Source organism: Trachypithecus francoisi, unplaced genomic scaffold (assembly GCF_009764315.1).
Source record: "Trachypithecus francoisi isolate TF-2019V2 unplaced genomic scaffold, Tfra_2.0 Lachesis_group16, whole genome shotgun sequence".
Lineage (NCBI taxonomy): Eukaryota > Metazoa > Chordata > Mammalia > Primates > Cercopithecidae > Trachypithecus > Trachypithecus francoisi.
Window position 1 is genome coordinate 49,337,341 of NW_022681461.1, and position 20,961 is coordinate 49,358,301.

The 20,961-nt window shown below is 38.9% G+C and overlaps 2 protein-coding genes across 5 annotated transcripts in view; one reads left to right on the forward strand and one right to left on the reverse strand.

Moving 5' to 3' along the window:
- Positions 1 to 20,961, forward strand: part of DENND4C (DENN domain containing 4C) — a 142,248-nt gene that overhangs the window by 42,950 nt on the left and 78,337 nt on the right. For 3 of the 4 annotated variants that reach the window (XM_033237435.1, XM_033237437.1, XM_033237436.1), the window contains exons 3-6: positions 9,994 to 10,246; positions 11,836 to 11,905; positions 13,941 to 14,113; positions 19,558 to 19,796. In XM_033237435.1, the coding sequence (XP_033093326.1) occupies positions 9,994 to 10,246; positions 11,836 to 11,905; positions 13,941 to 14,113; positions 19,558 to 19,796 (735 nt within the window). Of the gene's footprint in view, positions 1 to 9,993; positions 10,247 to 11,835; positions 11,906 to 13,940; positions 14,114 to 19,557; positions 19,797 to 20,961 lie in introns of those variants that run through there. The other variant, XM_033237438.1, reaches the window with a different exon arrangement.
- LOC117098624 (guanine nucleotide-binding protein G(I)/G(S)/G(O) subunit gamma-10-like) lies at positions 8,501 to 9,533 on the reverse strand. Its single transcript, XM_033237441.1, has one exon. The coding sequence runs from the start codon at positions 9,510 to 9,512 to the stop codon at positions 9,306 to 9,308; it is 207 nt and encodes a 68-aa protein (XP_033093332.1). The 5' UTR covers positions 9,513 to 9,533; the 3' UTR covers positions 8,501 to 9,305.

Below are 20,961 nucleotides of genomic sequence, written 5' to 3' on the forward strand. Positions count from 1 at the left end.
TCAGCTCACTGCAAGCTCCGCCTCCCGGGTTTAGCCATTCTCCTGCCTCTGCCTCCCAAGTAGCTGGGACTACAGGCGCCCGCCTCGTCGCCCGGCTAGTTTTTTGTATTCTTTAGTAGAGACGGGGTTTCACCATATTAGCCAGGGTGGTCTCGATCTCCTGACCTTGTGATCCGCCCGTCTCGGCCTCCCAAAGTGCTGGGATTACAGGCTTGAGCCACCGCGCCCGGCCGATTGTTCTCTTTATAGTTGTTCAGATATTAAGGGGTAGCCATTTGATCACCACTTGTTAAGCTCATCTCCCACTATTGTTGCATTAGAGCTCTGGTGAAATTGTTATAAAGGTCCTCATATTCCATGGAAGTCGGAATCCATGAAGGAGTGTGTGACAACTGAGGCTGAAAAAAAGTTGTTTAAGAAGTCCTCATTTTTTTCAAATTTTCAAAACCAAAAGATGATTTGTCTTTATATTATCTTACTTGACCTTTATGCAGTATTTGTTTAACTCCGTTAGTGTTGTCCATCCTGTTTAGCTACTGTAGTTTTCCTTCAAGTCAGTATAGTTAGGATGGTGATCTTTCAACTTTATAGGGTCATTGAGCATATGAGCCAGATTAGAAAGACAGGGTTCAGAAATGATTGGGAATTGGAGTAATAAAGGCTCCCCCCCCCCCCCCCGCCCCCAGAAGCTTGGCTTTAAGGGAAGGGGAAGATAGTTAAGGGCCTAACTTTTCAAATTGTAGCACATGGACCAGTATTATCCAAAAGACCTGGAAGCTTGTTAGAAACTCAGAAACTTAGGCACTATTCCAGACCTACTGAATCAGAATCTGTATTTTGGTCCAGTGTGGTGGCTTACACCTGTAATCCCAATGCTTTGGGAGGCTGAGGTGGGAGGAAGATTGCTTGAGGCCAGGAGTTCACAAAAAATAAAAATAAAAATAAAAATGAGCAAGGGCCAGATGTGGTGGTTCGCAACTGTAATCCCAGCACTTTGGGAGGCGGAGGCAAGCAGATCACTCATGGTCAGGAGTTCAAGACCAGCCTGGCCAACATGGTGAAACCCCCCTCTCTACTAAAAAAATACAAAAATTAGTTGGGCATGGTGGCGAGCACCTGTAGTCTCTGCTACTCGGGAGGCTGAGGCAGGAGAATCACTTGAATCCAGGAGGTGGAGGTTGCAGTGAGCCAAGATTATGCCACTGGGCTCCAGCCTGGACAACACAGTGAAACCCCTTCTGAAGACAAAAAAAAAATGAAAAAATTAAAAAATTAAAAAAAATTAGTGAAGTGTGGTGGCATGCACCTGTAGTCCTAGCTACTCAGAAAGCTGAGGTGGGAGGATCACTGGAGCCCAGGAGTTGGCGGGTACAGTGAGCTATGATTTTGCCACTGTAGCACTCCAGCATGGACAACAGAACAAGAGACCCTGTCTCAGAAGAAAAAAGTCTATTTTTAACAAACTTCCCAGAAACAGTGGTTTAAAATACCTAGAGAGTGAAGATACATGAATTCAAGGGTTGTTTTTTAACCTTCCTCCCAGGGGAATAACCTAGAACATTTTCATATTGAAGGAAGAAATCAGTGGAGAAGGAAGGGTAGGAAATATAGGAAAAAGAGGAGATATTTTATAGAATAAAATTATTGAAGGGTGATGTAGACAGCATAGGTGACTGGACTAGCTTTTAGCTTTTAGTGGAAGGGGCCCTCCCTCCCTTCCTTCCTTCCTTCCTTCCTTCCTTCCTTCCTTCCTCCTTCCTTCCTTCCTTCCTTCCCCTTCCTTCCCTTCCCTCTTTCTTTTCTTTCTTGTCTCTCCCTCTCCCTCTCCCGCTTTCTTTACTTCTTTCCTCCTTTCCTCCTATCCTCCTCTCCTCCTCTCCTCTCTCCTCCTCTCCCCTCCCCTGCCCTCCCCTCCCCTCTCCTCAACAGAGTCTCACTCTGTCCAGGCTGGAGTACAGTGGTGCGATCTTGGCTCACTGCAACCTCCACCTCTCGGGTTCAAGTAGTTCTCTGCCTTAGCCTCCTGAGTAGCTGGGATTACAGGCACCCACCACCACGCCCAGCTAGCTTTTGTATTTTTAGTACAGATAGGGTTTCACCATCTTGGCCAGGCTAGTCTTGAACTCCTGACCTCGTGATCCACCTGCCTCTGCCTCCCAAAGTGTTGAGGTTACTGGCGTGAGCCACTGTGCACTGCTGGAAGGGGCTTTTCCTTTGACAAGAAGAAAGTAAGTTAAAATGGGTGTAAACACAGAGTATTAGTTGCAGTGGAGTGACATTAATGATTTTATTGTTCTGTTTTTTTTTTTTTTCTGTATGGTTTCCTTAAGAAGATAAGTAATATCCTTAAGGATGTAGGTTAAAATTGTGGTAACTTCCATGTCAGTTGAAGGGAAACCAGCCAGGTACTTATTTTGTGTTCCAGCATTCACTGTTCCCTTTTTTAGTATCTTTTTTTTTTTAATTAAAAAATTGTTTTTTTGATATATAAAAATAAGGAGAATTTTTTTTGAGACAGAGTCTTACTGTGATTGTTCAGGCTGCAGTGCAATGGTGTGATCACAGCTTACTGCAGCCTCCACCTTCTGGGCTCAGGTGGTCCTCCCACCTCAGCCTCCCAAGTAGCTGGGACTACAGGCGAGTACCACCATACCCGGGTAAGTTTTTGTAGTTTTTGTGGTGGTGGGATTTTGCCATGTTGCCCAGGCTAGTCTTGAGCTCCTGAACTCAAGCAATCTGCTCACCTCGGCCTCCCAAAGCGCTGGGATTATAGGAGTGAGCCAATGTGCCGGGCCAGTCATCTTTTAGAGTCCATCTTTTGACAAGCCCACCTGCCACCCCTCCCATACAGTCATAACTGAAAGATGTGAATCTCTGAAAGATTGTTGTTGCTTGTGGTTTAGGAGCACAACTTAAAAATAAAATGATGACTTACGTAATTATACTTAGGTGCTTTCAGATTGCAAGTGGCTTTTTCATACACATCTTGCAGTTCCTAAGGCTTCTAATTTCTGTTACTGTAGTTTACTGATACAGGTTTGCTAGAGTATATGGTTGTCCTTAAGCTAATCATGATGGTTAATATTTCTCTCCAGATCAAATAATTGTTAATGTCTGTTGATTTAAATGTTTTGGCCTCTTCTTCTCACTTTCCCCCAACTTTTTCCCCACTCTAGTGTGAAGGGGTTTGGAAAACCTATTAGCTTCTCTATTTATAGTAGGAAAGCCTATTAGCTACTGGAAATACAGACACCCATCTCATTCAATTTAATATGAAACACTGTTGCTAAACTTTTGTCTTTTTTACTGCTTTATAAACCGAGATGAGGCATTTATTAAAATAGTACTTTTCTCTAGAAAATACGTTGTTAAAATATGTAAAGTCTGATATTCCCATAGAAATATCGTATATACTATAGGCCGGGCGCGGTGGCTCAAGCCTGTAATCCCAGCACTTTGGGAGGCCGAGACGGGTGGATCACGAGGTCAGGGGATCGAGACCATCCTGGCTAACACGGTGAAACCCCGTCTCTACTAAAAAAAAAAATACAAAAAATTAGCCGGGCGATGTGGCGGGCGCCTGTAGTCCCAGCTACTCGGGAGGCTGAGGCGAGAGAATGGCATAAACCCGGGAGGCGGAGCTTGCAGTGAGCTGAGATCCGGCCACTGCACTCCAGCCTGGGCGACAGAGCGAGACTCCGTCTCAAAAAAAAAAAAAAAAAAAAAGAAATATCGTATATACTATAAAGTACAATCATGTATCACTTAGTGATGGGAATATATTCTGAGAAATGTGTGTTCTATGGTGATTTTGTCATTGTGTGAACATCATAGAGTGTACATACACAAACCTAGGTGGCGTAACTTACTACATATGCAGCTATAGCCTATTGTTCTTAGATTACAAACCTGTACAGCATGTTACTGGGGTGATACTGTAGGCAACTTACACAGTGATGGGTATATATATATATATATATATATATATATATAAACATAGAAAAGGTACAGTAAAAATCTGGCATTAAAAAAAAAAAGTCGCACCTGTATAGGGCACTTACCATGAATTGACCTTGCAGGACTGGAAGTTGCTGTAGGTGAGTCAGTGAGTGAGTGGTGAGTGAATGTGAAGGCCTAGGACATTACTGTACACTACTATAGACTTTAGTAAATTAACTTTAGCTTATTATAGCCTTTTTACTTTATAAACTTTTAAAGTTTTTGTTAATTTTTTTGATTTTTTTGTAATAATACTTAGTTTAAAACACAAATACCATACAGCTGTACAAAAATATTTTTGTCTTTAAATTGTCATTTTATTAAGTTTTTTTCTATTTTTAACATTTTTATTAAAAAAATTTATTCTTTTATTTTTTATTTTTTGAGACAGGGTCTCATTTTGTTGCCCAAGCTGGAGTTCAGTGGCACAATCTAGGCTCACTGCAGCCTCTACCTCCTGGGCTCAGGCGATAATCCTTTCACCTCAGTTTCCTGAGTAGCTGACCTACAAGTGCGTGCCACCATTCCTGGCTAATTTTTTTTTTTTGTAGAGATGGGGTTTCGCCATGTTGTCCGGGCTGGTCTTGAACTCCTGAGCTCAAGTGATCTGCTTGCCTCGGCCTCCCGAAGTGCTGGGATTATAGGCATGTGCCACCACGCCTGGCAAAAATTAAAAAAAAAAAAAAATTTTTAACGGGGTCTTGCCTTGTTGCCCAGGCTGGCATTGCACTCCTGGGCTCAAGTGATCCTTCTCCTGCCTCAGCCTGCTGAATAGCTGGGACTGGCTTGGTTTTTAAACTTTATTTTTGGTTTTTCTTTTCTTTTCTTTTTCTTTTTTTTTTTTTGAGACAGAGTCTTGCTCTGTTTTCCAGGCTGGAGTGTAGTGGTATGATTGGGGCTCACTGCAATCTCTGCTTCCTGGGTTCAGGTGATTCTCCTGCCTCAGCCTCCCGAGTAGCTGGGATTACAGACATATGCCACCACATCTAGCTTTTTTAAATTTTTTTTTATTTTTAGTAGAAACAGAGTTTTACCATATTGGCCAGGCTGGTTTTGAACTCCTGACCTCAAGTGATCCACCCACCTTGGCCTCCCAAAGTGCTAGGATTACAGGCGTCAGCCACTTCCTCTGGCCAGTTTTTATTTTCTTATTTTGAAATTGTTTGCAAAGATGAGGTCCTCCTATGTTGCCCAGGCTGTTCTTGAACTCCTGGTCTCAAGCAATCCTGCGTTGGCCCCCCAAAGTGCTGGAATTACAGATGTGAACTACTGTGCCTGGATTTTTTTTTTTTTTAAACTATTTAAACTCTTTTGTTAAAAATTAAGAAAAAAGGATACATGTTAGCGTAGCCCTGCAGAGTCAGGATCATCACTATCTCTGCCTTCTGCCGCCACTTCTTGTCCGACTGGAAGGTCTTCAGGGGCAGTAACCTACATAGAGCTGTCTCCTATGATAAGAATGCCTTCTGGAATACCTCCTGAAAGACCTGCCTGGGCTGTTTTACAGTTAACTTTTTTTGTAAGTAGGAGTATGCTCTAAAGTAATTATAAAAGGTATAGTATTGTAAATACTAGGTGATAAGAATTTCTCAGCTTCATTATAATGTGTGGTACCACCATAGTATATGCAGTCTGTGCTTGAAGCATCATTATGTGGTGCGTGACTGTATAATTTAAACAGGGCAGTATGTTATCTTATATATCAGATGCATTTCTTTTTGTTTGTTTTGAGACGGAGTTTCGTTCTTGTTGCTCAGGCCTGAGTGCAGTGGCGAGATCTTGGCTCACTGCAACTTCTGCACCCCTCTCCCCCAACCAGTAGCTGGGACTACAGGCACCTACCACCACACCCAGCTAATTTTTATTTTTAGTGGAGATGGGGTTTTTCCATGTTGGTCAGGCTGGTCGCGAACTCCCAACCTCAGGTGATCCACTCACCTTGGCCTCCCAAAGTGCTGGGATTATAGGTGTGAGCCACTGCGCCCACCCAGATGCAGTTCTTGAGATACAGAATCATAGACCATACAAAGTTCTTATTTTCTTCCCTTTATCAGATTCATTGGCTTTCAACTGATTTGTTTCTCCAGCTCTTTTGATTTTTGGGAAATTTCAAATATATGAAAAGTTAACAAACTGTTATAATAAACACAAGTATCCTTTTCTCCTAGATGATAGACTGTGGAATAATGAACAATATACTTGTCACCTACAAATTGACATTTTTTTCATTTGTTTGCTAAGCTAATTGAAAGGAAGCAGGAGCCACTGTGCCCAGCCTATTTCTTTCTCTTAAACAAAATGTATGTACTCTATACCATATTTTGTACTTTGCCTTTTTTACCTAAGAGTATATACTAGGAATCATTCTATATCTGAATATAAGATCTTTCTCATTTTTTGCGTGTGACTGTATAATACTTACATGTGTGGATGTATTTACTTTATTCAACGAAACCTTACTGATGGATATTTGGGTTGTTGTCAGTTTTGTGTTATTAAAAGAATGCTTTGATGAATAACTGTGCATTTATTGTTATGTATTTCTGGAGGTATGTTTTCAGGTAGATCCTAGAAAAAATTGCTGGATTAAAAGATAAATGTGTAAATAATTTTGTTAAATGTTACTAAATTTTTCTCTATAGTGTTTGTGCCATTTTACATTCTGCCATGTGTGTTTTTTTTTTAATCCACATCCCATCAACAAAGTATGTGGTCTTTTATATTTTTTGTCAATCTCACAGATATTAATGGTATATCAGAGTAATTTCATTGAGGTTAATCATTGCTCCATATGTTTAAGGGGCGATTTTCTCTTTTCTTTTGCTTATACTATAGACAGATTTTTAATCTTTGCCTTGATTTTTTTAAAGGATTTTTTTATGTATTAGGAAGATGAGCTTTTAGTGAAATAAGTTGTCAAGTATTTTCTTCAGTCAACTTGTCTTTTATCTTTGCTTATGATGTTCGTTGTCATGTAATGTTTATTTTATGTAGTTTATTTTTCTATTCCCATGTTGTGTTGCTACTGGATTTTGAGTCATAGTCTTTTCCCACTGCTAGGTATACTTTTAGCAATAGTATGATTTAATTCCTTATGTTTAGATCTGTGATCCGCTGGCGGATCCCTTTCTGGTGTGTAGTGTGAAGTTTAGACAGAATTTTATTTTTTTTCCAAATGACAATCCAGTTATCTAAGTCCTGCTTATTAAATTTAAAAATCCATTCTTCCCTTAGTATATTGACATATTACCTTCATCATATACTAGATTTTTTTTCTGTTTCATTGTCTTTCTGTTCACTTACTTGATAATACTCTCCTGATTTCAATATAGAGGCTTTATAGTATCTTTTAATATTAGTTGGGCTTTAACAGCTTTATGGAGATACAGTTCACATGTCACACAGTTTACTTACTTAAAGTGTACAATTCAGTGGTTTTTAGTATTATTTACAGAGTTGTGCAGCTGCCACCACAATTAATTTTAGAACATTTTCATCACCCTAAAAAGAAATCCCATACCCATTAGCAGTTGCTGTTTAGTATTCTTTCCCATCTTCTACCCCGAGGTAACTATTAATCTACTTTCTGTCTGTATGGATTTGCCTATTCTGGACATTTCTTAAAAACTGAATCACTGTATATGGTCTTTGTGACTGTTTTTTTTTTTTATTTTTATTTTTATTTTTTCACTTAGCATGTTTAGTTGCTTGTGCTTTTGGTGTCATATCTAAGAAGGCTTTGTCTAACCTAAGGTCACAAAGATTTATTCCTGTTTTTTCAAAGAGTGTTATAGTTTCGGTTCTTACATTGATTTTGATCCATTTTTTAGTTTTTTTATGAGTACTGTAAGGAAGGGGTCCAGCTTCATGCTTTTGCATGTGGATATCCAGTTATTCCAGCACTACTTATTGAAAAGACTGTTCCTTCCTGATTGCATTGTCTTGGCACTCTTGTTGAAATCAATTGACTGCAAATATCAGGGCTTAATTTTGGACTCTCCATTTTATTCTGTTGATCTATATGTTTATTCTTATGCCAGTACATTGCACTGATTACTGTAATGTGTGGTAGTTTTGAAGTAGGGAAGTGTGAGTCCTCCAGCTTTCTTTTTTTTCCAGATTGCTTTGACAAGAAAAAACAAAGGCAGCTGGGATTTAGATAGGAATTGCACTGACTTTATTAATCTTTTTGAGGGTATTGCCATCTTGTCAAGTTTCATTAATTTTTCAGTTTTCATTAATCAAGTTGAAAATTGAATTAAATTAATTCAGTTTTCATTAATCTATTTGATTGTATTGCCATCATTGTCTTTTTGTCCATAAGCATGAGATGTCCTATTTATTTAGCTCTTTAATTTCCTTTTTTTAATTATGCAGAAATTTTATTTCCAAGCTCTTCAAAGACTGTTACAAACATGAATAATGTATCCATCTAAAAAAGTGCTCCACATTAAATCAAAGGCACATCATCAAAGTAAAACACTTGTGACGTTAATTATTATTTTAGGTTGTATTATTTTCATGTTAGTTTTTAACCATTTACAATGTTCTGTGGGTCACATTTTAAACGTTTTTAAATATATGAAATTCTGTATTTCTTTACAGCCACAACTACAAAGTAGAGGAACTTAAGAATACAAAGATCGAATCTGCTTCATTTATATACACGATGGGGCAGCCTAATGCACTTCATAACATTAACTTTTCCAAAAAGGTTTGCTAAGAAACTGCTCCTATATTTAGTGTTAAAAATAAAACAATCTTCCCATTTAGAAAAATCAAGACATCAGTCAATTAGTAAAGCCTATTCTTCCTCCCAGCAATTTGTACTTTCTTGTATTCATTTAGGAATTGTGAATTCATGAGAAAAGAACATATTTTTTATGGTATAAATATCTTCCAGGAACAACAGTTTACAAGTTTAAATAAACACAACTATTTTCCTTCTTAAAATGTAAACATCCAGTAAATAAAACATACATGATATTCCAGGTATAGAAAATTAGTAACTCACTTATGAAACAGGTGCATTTTGGTATATTTGGTGGTAAAGTTTTTGTCTTATGTATAAAAGTACTTGCACAAAAAAACAGGCTATTACTATTTAAAACTCTATTCCTTCACCCAGTTTCCTCACTCAAGTAGAAACTCATGAATTTTTGTGATTTTCGCTATAGGATCAGGCCACAGGAAAGGGCTAAAACATCTCTAATTAGAGTTAGGGAAAAGTGTTTTCTTGAGACTTGAAGGCAGTCGTTCGTCACTTTGTGCTTGAAGGCATTCCTCAGCGAACTTCTCTCCAGTCTTCAGAGTAAAGCACAGGATCTGGGCTCCCGGAAGGGGTTACTTCTGTCTGTAACACCCACCAGCAGGGCATCCTTGCAGGCTTTCTGCATACAGTACTGTTGAAGCTCTGCAGCTGCCTGAGAGACCTTGATCCTCTCCACGCCAGCCTCCAACTTGAGCTGCTCCACCAGGCGCTGCAGGGCGCTCGCGCTGGCCCCGGAGTACATGGCGGCGGCGCTGGGCTCCGAGGGCCTAGCTCTTTAATTTCTTTAAATAATGTTTTATAGTGTTCAGAGGATTTTTAAAGCTAAAAAATTGACAAATTATGAAGCGAATTTTTATGAAAACATCTGAATACTTGGTGAAACTTCTAGGAATTGACCTGAAGATGTTTGTGGTGTTGCCCCTTTCTTTTTTCATGTTTCTTGTAATAAGTAGTACAAAATCAAGTTGTTCAATCCTGTTTACACTTCTTAAATTATGTTTTGGCTTTTGAAAAATAGTTTAGAGACTTATAGTTCCCAAAGGAATAATTTTAATTTTGGTTTGTTGTGAAGATTTGGGAAACATTAGGAGAGACCAAAAAAATTTTATTTGGTTTCAAGAAGAAAACCAGCATTAACCTGAAATGCATGTACTATATATATGTACATATGTATGTGTGTATGTATGTATCTATACCTATTTCTTCCCCTTCCTGCCATGCAGAGTTCTATATGAAGGGAAAGAACGGCTTATTCCAGGATGTGAAGTGATCCTAGCCACACCCTATGGTCGCTGTGCCAATGTCAACAATAGTTCAACTACTTCACAAAGAATCTTTATCACTTATCGAAGGGCTCCTCCAGTTCGACCCCAGAATTCCTTGGCTGTAACTGATATCTGTGTTATTGTAACCAGTAAAGGAGAAACTCCTCCTCATACCTTCTGCAAAGTTGACAAAAACTTAAATTGTGGAATGGTAAGAATAAAGTTTTCATCTTCAAAGTTTCATATGAAAACGAAAAGGGATACGTTTTGGATTCCTGTTTACTGTTGGGTATATACTTTACTCACATTTTATATATTCATGGTGCTTGTTTTTTTTGTTTCCTAATTTTTATGATTTATAATAATTTTTAAAATCCTATCCCATGATTTATAATAATTTCGTCTGTAAGTCAGGGATATTTTGGGGGGAATAAATCTTAATATTGTGTTACATTAACAAAGGTTTTATTCACTTTTGGATTTCAGTGGTGTCTTTGGGGACAACTGTGGGGTTAGAGTGGGTAGAAGCTCTTCTTATATTCATTCATTCATTCATTCATTCATTCATTCATGTTTTTGCTTTTTTATTTTTTTGAGACAGGGTCTTGCTTTGTTGCCCAGGCTGGAGTACAGTGGTGCCATCACAGCTCACTGCAGGCTCACTGAGCTCCCCCAGGCTCAAGTGATCTTCCCACCTTAGCATTCTGAGTGGCTGGGACTACAGGCTAGTAGAGACAGGGTTTCATCATGTTGGCCAGGCTGGTCTTGAACCCCTGACCTTAAGTGATCCACCTCCCTTGACCTCCCAAAGTGTGGAATTACAGGCGTGAGCCACTGTGCCTGGCCTGTTTTTGTTTTTGAGACAGGGACTCCTTAAGTTTCCCAGGATGCTCCTGAACTCTTGGGCTCAAGAGAAAACATTGCAGTTTTGCAAACTTATTTTCTTTTTTTAGATGGAGCCTCACTCTGTCGCCCAGGCTGGAGTGCAGTGGCGCGATCTTGGCTTGCCTCAACCTCTGCCTCCTGGGTTCAAGCGATTCTCCTGCCTCAGCCTTCCAAGTAGCTGGGGCTACAGGCGTGTGCCACTGTCCCCAGCTAATTTTGTAGTTTTAGTAGAGATGGGGTTTCACCATATTGGTTGGCCAGGATGGTCTCGATCTCTTGACCTTGTGATCCGCCTGTATTGGCCTCCCACAGTGCTGGGATTATAGGCGCGAACCACTACACCCAACCCATGCATACTTACTCTTTAAAGGACTCTAGTGAAGAAGAAAATGAACATAAATGTTTGATACATAGTTTTTAAAGTCTACAGCTTACTTTTGGTTCAGATTTACTTTGAAAAATACCTTGAGGTCAAACTAATATTAGCTTAATGTTGTATAGGCAGAGGTGAAAAATGCACCCAGAACAATTAGTGAGGACAGGGTTGCCTCTGGAGGTGATGACCTCATAGCACTCCAGTGACCCCAGTCTTCCCCAGTTTGGGCTCCAGTGCACACTTCGCTTTGTGCTGTGTCTTACAAGAAGGGGCAATCTCTGAGTGATTGTGAAATTCTAAATCTTTTGAAATGGCCTTCATATCAGTTTGATTTTTGTAGCATTTGTTTTCTTATTCTCTTCTTTTATTTTAGTGTTCTGAACTTCATGCTTTGCTGTATTTTATACTACATAGTTCATTATATAAATGTGTTTTAAATACTCTTCTGAGTAAATAATAGGAATCTTTAGTTGATACCCAACAAAATCAATTTCTTTTCACTCTTTTGTCTTTTTATAAACCTAATTTATGTTTTACAGTGGGGTTCCAGCGTGTTTCTGTGTTATAAGAAGTCTGTACCTGCTTCAAATGCAATAGCATATAAGGCTGGTAAGTGAGTTAAAAAAAATTGTCTCAATTGCTGTAGTTATTGGTGCATATTAACATTTGGCTAAAAGAGACTATGCTCCCTTATGTAGTTTGTAGAATTCATCTATTCATAAAGTTGTCTATAATTTTAGCATATAAAGATATGTGTTTTCTTAAATACATTACATATACAAGATATATTAATACCCCCACCAAACATGCTGTTAATTTAATTTAAACATTTATCCAAAGCAAACATATGGGGAATAATCATTCAAGCTTTTGGTCTACGTTTATAGACTTAACAGTATAATGGAAAGTTGCTTACTCTCTGACCTTTTATATTTTGGCAATCAGAAAGGTGTCAAACTGCATCTTTACTTCTTATATTTCCTTCTCTTATCTCTTTGTGTCTGATTTGAAACCACATGTTACTTGCCATGAAAGGTGGACTTGCTTCCTTTCTCCTTTGTTGCAAAGAATCAGCTATATGGAGGAGAGGAGGGCCTGAGAAACTTTTCTGCCATGAAGTGTTTGAGAAATCTATCGCCACATTCTTACTGCACATTAAAGTGTCAAGGGCTGTAAAGATTTAAGTGTCACCTCTTCATTCCACTGGTATGGTGGGATAAAAACTGAAAATACAGGTATGCTCCAGTTGTAAATAGAAAAGATACTGGAATACTTCTTTGTGAAAAGAAGCAGTGCTAATTATTTTTTGATTATGCACAGTTCTTGAAATAAAGTTTTACTTCAGGGAAGTCAGGCAAATTCATATCCAAAAAATCGTGATTTTCATAAAAACATTCATACTAATGAACCAAACTATTTAATTTATAATATAAAAATAATGGCAATGACTAACATATAAAATTCAGTATCATTTTAAAATCTGATACTGTAGGCTGGGCATGGTGGCTCACACCTGTAATCCCAGCACTTTGGGAGACTGAGGCGGGCAGATCGCTTGAGGCCAGGAGTTCGAGACCAGCCTGGCCAACATGGTGAAACCCTGTCTCCACTAAAAAAATTTACAAAAATTAGCCGATCATGGTGGCACGCACCTGTAGTCCCAGCTACTTGGGAGGCGAGGCACAAGAATTGCTTGAACCCAGGAAGCGGAGGTTGCAGTGAGCTGAGATTGTGCCACTGCACTCCAGCATGGGTGACAGGGCAAGATTGTGTCTCAAAAAAAAAAGAAAGTGATACTATTAATACTGCTGTAATATGTTGATTGTGTGTGATTTCCTATTTTTTTTGTTGTTGTTGGTGGAGAAAAGGTATCACTTAAAAAACTTATAGAAAGAAGCTGTACCAAAGTATTCAGTTATTTGATGTGAGACACTTATTTTAGAATAGAGAGTTTTGGATACTGAATTTGGGCTCAAAATTCTACTGATTTTTGAAGTTTTTCACTTAGAGATGGTCTATATATTGATGACCTCAGAGGCTAATGAACTGATGCCATGTAGCTAATTTATTCTGAGGGGGCTTTATTGTGGTTTTCAGAGTATCCCTTGCTCCTACTTTCTGGGTCTCACGTATTCTGTACTTAGTCACAGTGTTTCTGTCTTGTTTACTTTTCATGTTGCATGCCTTTTACACTGCTTCTCTCTCAAGATGAGTTTAGGGGCTGTGATTATTTCTATTGCCTCAGCATTATTTCATAACACTTGTCTCTTCCCTGAATTTTTCACAGAAGACTAACTGAAGTAGTTGGTAAATTTTTATGTATGTTTCTTACCATTTTCCACAAGGTGTTGGCGTGTGTAGAAGAAAATACATTAAGATTGGTGATCAAGATTGATTGAATGGAATCTCAACTAGTATATTAATACATTTTTATGTTACAATGAACTATAAATCCATGGGTAAAATATCAGGGGTAAACTTGTTTATTTTAGTTTCTGTTATAGCAAGAGAGAAATCAATTTTAAAATACCACACAAGTATTGGCTTGAAATTTGGCATTAAAATATTCCATTAATATCTATCATATGCAATTTATGGAAAAGTAAATATTAAAAAAATTTATTGTTGTCTCATTCTTCAAAAGGTTTAATTTTTAGATATCCAGAAGAGGACTATGAGTCATTTCCACTCTCAGAATCAGATGTGCCTCTCTTCTGCCTTCCTATGGGAGCTACTATTGAGTGCTGGGATCCTGAAACCAAATATCCACTTCCAGTTTTTTCAACTTTTGTCTTGACAGGTTCTTCAGCCAAAAAGGTATGTTTTTGCCTCAGTGATTAAATGCATTTTGTCCATGTTTTTATTTCATGAAAAGGTTAATATAAGTTTTATTTGAATGTTAGGATTATTTGGACATAATCATTTTGGTTTAAATTTACACTGTCATCCCCAAGATGAGAAATCAACATGAAAATTGCTATCAGGGATATTGATACCTCTGGAACTTCTACAGAAGCAAAGATAAAGTCTCTCTGGATAGAAACCTTCAAAACCCAGGTGTCAAGATGAGATGATTATGACAGATGGAGGACATGGGTACCGTAGAAAGAATCAACAGACACAATTAAAAAGCTGGGTTAGACCCTCATGACATTGAAATGACAGAATGATGATATATAGGATGTTATAAGTTAAAATATCATTGAGATGACTCACGAACTAATGGGGGTGCTCAAAATATCAAGGAAGGAACAGGATATTTTGAAAAATGAATAGATTGGGAAAAGAATCGAGTGTTTAGAAATGAAAAATATGGTCCTTAAAATTAAAAATTCAGTGAGTGGGTTAAACAGCAGAGATAAGGCCAGGTGCGGTGGCTCACGCCTGCAATTCCAGCACTTTGGGAGGCTGAGACAGGTGGATCACTGCAGACCAGGAGTTCAAGGCCAGTCTGGGCAACACAGCATAACTCCGTCTCTACTGAAAATACAAAAAATTAGCCAGGCTTGGTGGTACACACCTGTAATCCTGGCTACTCAGGAGGGTGAGGCATGAGAATTGCTTGAACCCAGGAGACGGAGGTTGCAATGAGCTGAGACTGCACTGTTGCACTCCAGCCTGGGCTATAGAGCGATACTCTTTGTTTTTTTTTTGAGACGGAGTCTTGCTCTGTCGCCCGGGCTGGAGTGCAGTGGCCGGATCTCAGCTCACTGCAAGCGCCGCCTCCCGGGTTTACGCCATTCTCCTGCCTCAGCCTCCGGAGTAGCTGGGACTACAGGCGCCCGCCACCTCCCCCGGCTAGTTTTTTGTATTTTTAGTAGAGATGGGGTTTCACCGTGTTAGCCAGGATGGTCTCGATCTCCTGACCTCGTGATCCGCCCGTCTCGGCCTCCCAAAGTGCTGGGATTACAGGCTTGAGCCACCGCGCCCGGCCGATACTCTTTGTTAAAAAAAAAAAAAGAAAAGAAAAGAAAAAAAAAAGCACAGATAGGACATACATGAACGGATAATTAGTGAAGTGGAAGATAGGTTACCTTAAATGTGGTACATACAAATGTAAAACATAAAAGGAGTTTAAAAATGTAGCAGATAGAACTAGAAGGTCTAACAGGTATTTAATGAGTTACAGAAGGAGAGACTAGAAAAGGATCCTAAGAGCTAATGGTTGAGAGTTTTCCAAAGTTGATGAAAAAATTGAGTCTCCAGATTAAAGATGTACTCTGAATCTTTTAGCAGAGAAAAATAAACAAACAAATAAGTAAATAGTAATCCCACCTCTTTTTTTGGGGCGGCGGGATAGAGTTTCACTGTTGTTGCCTAGGCTGGAGGGCAGTGGCGTGATCTCGGCTCACTGAAACCTCTGGCTGCCAGGTTTGAGTGATTCTCCTGCCTCAGTCTCCTAAACAGTGGGATTACAGGCGTGTGCCACCACGCCCGGCTAATTTTGTATTTGTTTTTTTTTTTAGTAGAGACAGAGTTTCACCCTATTGGTCAGGCTGGTCTTGAACTCCTGACCTAAAGTGATCCACCCACCTCGGCCTCCCAAAGTGCTGGGATTATACAGGTATGAGGCACCATGCCTGGCCTGTCCCACCTCTTTTTATATCATAGTGCTATCATGGAACAGCAGAGACAAAACAACTAGAGAGAAAAGACATTTATTGTCTTATGTAAAACATATATTGTATATAACAGTAATAATGACATAAGCTGATTTATAAAGAAGGCAAAAATAAACAATATTCAGAATAAAAAGCTGATAGCAGTAAAATTTTAAAAATTGAAAACTTTGTTTTTTTTTTTTTGAGAGAAAGTCTCGCTCTTGTCCCCCAGGCTGGAGTGCAATGGCATGATCTCGGCTCACTTCAACCTCTGCCTCCTGGGTTCAAGCGATTCTCCTGCCTTGACCCCCCAAGTAGCTGGGATTACAGGCACCTGCCACCATGCCCGGCTAATTTTTGTATTTTTAGTTGAGATGGGGTTTCACCATGTTGGCCAGGCTGATCTTGAACTCCTGATCTCAGGTGATCTACCTGCCTCAGCCTCCCAAAGTGCTGGGATTACAGGCGTGAGCCACCGCTCCCAGCAAAAATTGAAAATGTTCTAAAGAAATTTAATAAAACAGGCGATTTTATTGAAAAAATATATAATCTGAACTGACTCATGCAGATGAAACAAAATACATCTGTGACCTCATTCTACAGGTACAGGCTACACCTTTACAACCACTGTGTTAAAGATAATACATGTAAAGTATCCAGCATAGTGCCTGGAACACAGAAAATACTGAGTGAAGTTCAATATTAACTTGATTGCCCACTGCTAACTTGTTAGCTTAATAATCATTTATAATTTATCCTGCTGAAAGTAGTAAATATAACTGAAAATTTTAAGATCTTCAAACATTAGTTACCTAATCTACTTTGGCAGTAGAGAACAATAAGGCCTCATTTGAGATGTGAGTACTGGGTGATCTGCTTGGCTTATTCATTGTTTAGGGGATATTGACATGTAAGCATTGAAGTGTGTAAAATGTATGTTTATGCATTTGTCGTTGCTTGTTAAAAACTTTGAGATCACTTTGAAATAATTGTATCTGGGAATATTGTGTGTATAAAGGTAAGGGTTACTGTGATATAGATAATGAACAAACAGTTGGCAAGATTTATAAAATACAGAAGTAAGGATTGATTGTTGGGAGAAGGGGATGGGTTAAAAACTTTGAGATCACTTTGAAATAATTGTATCTGGGAATGTGTGTGTAAAGGCAAGGGTTCCTGTGATATATATAATGACTAAACAGTTGGCAAGATTTATAAAATACAGAAGTAAGGATTGATTGTTGGGAGAAGGGGATGGGTATTAAGGAATGGGCAGATCAGAGGAAGTACCAAGGCTAAACAAATTATACAAAGGCACAAAATTATGAACTAGTCTGTGTGCCTGGTAGCTCTGTATTGTTGAACAACAACAGCAGGTACTATTAGGAATTGAGAGCATCTTGCCACTTTTACGGACTGTGGCATTTTACCTGTAATGAGGAACTTTTGAAGGGTCAGATGTTACCTCTGAAGGACTGTTTCTTCAGTGTACTTTTCACTAAAATACTTTCTCTTCTGACTTGAGACCAGTTAGGGCTTCAGTAGTTGCTTTGATACGTGGTAAGTGGAAGTGGAATTGAGCATGACTTCGAAGTTTCTGGCTTGGGAATTGTGTAGCATAACTGAGTAAGATCAGGAATATTGGATGAAGTATTTAGATAATGAGTTCACTTTTGAAAATATTGGTTTGGGATGCCTGTACGACATCCAGGTGGAGATTATTAAGTAGTCATTTTGAAAATAGGAGTCTGAGGTTCAGGGGAGAGGTCAGGTAGACCTAGAGATAAAGATTTGTGTTTTATTAGTATAGTGATTATAGTTAAAACCTTGAGAGAATGAAATTTTCCAAATAGAAGTGTGAAGCTAGAACCTTAGGGAATGCTAGTATTTAAATGATGGGAGGTGACATAATTGGATCTAGTATAGGAAAGAGAGAAGTAGCCAGGAAACAAAGAGAAATTTGTACTGTCAAAGACAGCAAAGGAATAAAGAATTTCAGAGGAGTGTCAGCTCTGTCTTGTGTCATACGAGGTGAGGGTGTGGAGGAATTGAACCTGTGAACATTGCTGATGAGAAAGTCAAATGCTGCTGCTGCATCTCCTCCAAAAGTTAAACATAGAATTATCATACGATCCAGCAGTTTCATGCCTAGGCATGTACCCAGAATAATTGAAAGCAGAGACTCAAACAGATACTTGTATGCCAATATTTTAGCAGGGTTATTCACAATAGGCAAAAGGTGGAAACACCCCAAACGTGCATCAACGTATGAATGGATACACAAAATATGGTATATACATATGATGGAATTATGATTTATTCCTTAACAAGGAATGAAATTCAGGTATGTGCTACAATATAGGTGAATCTTAAAAACATTATTCTAAGTGAAATAAGCCAGACACAAAAGAATAAATTTTGTATGATTCCACTTATAGGAGGTAGACCTAGAATAGTTACCCTTATAGAGACAGGAAGTGCAATAGAGATTACAAAGGGACTTGGATTGTGGGCCAGAGAATGGAAAGTTACCATTTAAGGGTTACAGAGCTTTTGTTTGGTGGGGGGTAATGAAAAAGTTCTGGAAATGAATAGTGATACTGGTTGCACTCCATTGTGAAGGTACTTAATACCAGTGAATTATACACTTGAAAATGGTTAAGGTGGTACATTTTATGTTATGTATATTTTACCCCAATTTAAAAAAATCACAGGCTAGGCGCAGTGGCTCACGCCTGTAATCCCAGCACTTTGGGAGGCTGAGGCGGGTGGATCACCAGGTCAGGAGATCAAGACCATCCTGGCTAACACGGTGAAACCCCATCTCTACTAGAAATACAAAAAGTTAGGCCGGGTGCAGTGGCTCACGCCTGTAATCCGAGCACTTTGGAAGGCTGAGGTGGGTGGATCATGAGGTCGGGAGATCAAGACCATCCTGGCTAACACGGTGAAAGCCTGTCTCTACTAACAATACAAAAAATTAGCTGGGCGTGGTGGTGGGCACCTGTAGTCCCAGTTACTTGGGAGGCTGAGGCAGGAGAATGGCCTGAACCCAGGAGACGAAGCTTGCAGTAACCCAAGATCGCGCCACTGCACTCCAGTGTGGGTGACATAGCAAGACTCTGTCTCAAAAAAAAAGGAAAAAAAAAATTAGCTGGGTGTGGTGGCATACACCTGTAGTCCCACCTATTCGGGAGGCTGAGGCAGGAGAATCACTGGAACCTGGGAGGTGGAGGTTGAAGTGAGCTGAGATTACGCTGCTGCACTCCAGCCTGGGTGACAGAGTGAGACTCCATCTCAAAAAAAAAAAAAAAAAGAAAAGAAAAAAGAAAAATCACACAAAAACTAAGTTGAGTGAGGTCGTTAGAGTTCGTTCTCTAATGCTTTCATTTTAAAAATGAAAGCAAGTTATAAGAGGTTACCATCCATGTTTGTATAAGATTTATAGTTGAATGTATAAAATTCTGTGGAAAAAATCTTGAGGGATTTATATCAAAATCTGGTTATCTCTGGGGTAGAAATTTGGGTGAGTTTTTTTTTTTTTTCGTAATTTATCTGTATAAGTGTACGAGCAAATATTTCTTGTGTAATAAGAGAAAAAGAGAAGCTAATTTTTTCAAACAAACTCAAATCTTGTAACAGAATTCTCTTACTCTTTAGGTATATGGAGCTGCCATTCAGTTTTATGAACCTTACTCTCGGGAACTTCTGTCAGAGAAACAGCTTATGCAACTGGGCCTATTGACGCCTGTGGAGAGAAAAATGGTCTCCAAATCCATCAATACAAACAAATGCATTTGTTTACTCTCACACTGGCCTTTTTTTGAAGCTTTTAGGAAATTTCTTATGTTTATCTACAAACTTTCTGTGTCTGGACCACATCCTCTTCCCATTGAAAAGTATGTATATGAATAGAAAGATGGCTGGTGGAAAACTGGGTATATAAATTTATACGTTTGATTGTTTGTGTAACTTTTAGCAGCAAAGTTGGAAGGGAAGGAAGGCTACGTTTACCCAACATTTTTTTTTTGAGACGTCACCCAGGCTGGAGTGCAGTGGCGCCATCTCGGCTCACTGCAACCTCCACCTCCTGGGTTCAAGCACTTCTCTGTGTCAGCCTCCCGAGTAACTGGGATTACAGACACCCGCCACCACGCCTGGCTAATTTTTGTAGAGACGGGGTTTCACCATCTTAGCCAGGTTGGTCTTGAACTCCTGACCTCATGATCCACCTGCGTCAGCCTCCCAAAGTGCTGGGATTACAGGCATCAGCCACCAACTTTTTCTTACTCCCTTCTTCACCTGAATCATTGACTGTGAGCTTAAAATTGGACAGTAGTGGCAAGGATGGCCAAATAATAATCTTTTGAGAATTCACCTGAAGAAGTAACTTACATAAATTATATTGTGAGTGTTCTTCTTCCTATTTATTCTCTAATAACCGAGAGACAAATAGTTACTGCTGCACACACACCCACCCACCCACCCATACAAGTGGCCATTCCAAATTCTAACCATAATACCTCTCTAAAGTGATGTCGAAATTAGTAAGAATAAGTTAATTGATGTTAAAAGTGAAGTTTTTGTTTTAGCATTGACAGAAATTATTTGAGCTTTCTCTTTAGTTTGTAATTCTTTTTGTCATGCAGTCTTTCTAAGCAAGAAAAATGTATGTTGAGCTACTCTTTTTTAAATGATCTTTTCTGATTTCTAGTGGCACACTGACTTCTGTTTATGATAGTTTATAATTTATGTATCCTGCTGACAAACCAAAAAGTGTCAAGAGCTTTCTGTAATGTATTAAAGTATGTGTAAACATAGATGTTTCTTACAATTTCAGAACTTTTACATTATAGCAGAAAGAGTATCAGTGAAACATACTAGTTTAGTGGATAAGGAAGGGGTAATTATGCACAGATTTAAAAATAATGCTGTCCAAAAATCACCTTTAAAAAGAGTAAAGTACTGTGCATAAACTCATCATAATTTGATACTGAAATATGGTTGCAACTTTCATTTTGCACTCTTGAAATGGCAATTTAATGATTTATAGTTCTGGGTTTA

What these genes read in the sequence shown, in the direction of transcription:
- LOC117098624 (XM_033237441.1), bottom strand. Translation starts at nt 9,512, where the DNA reads ATGTACTCCGGGGCCAGCGCGAGCGCCCTGCAGCGCCTGGTGGAGCAG.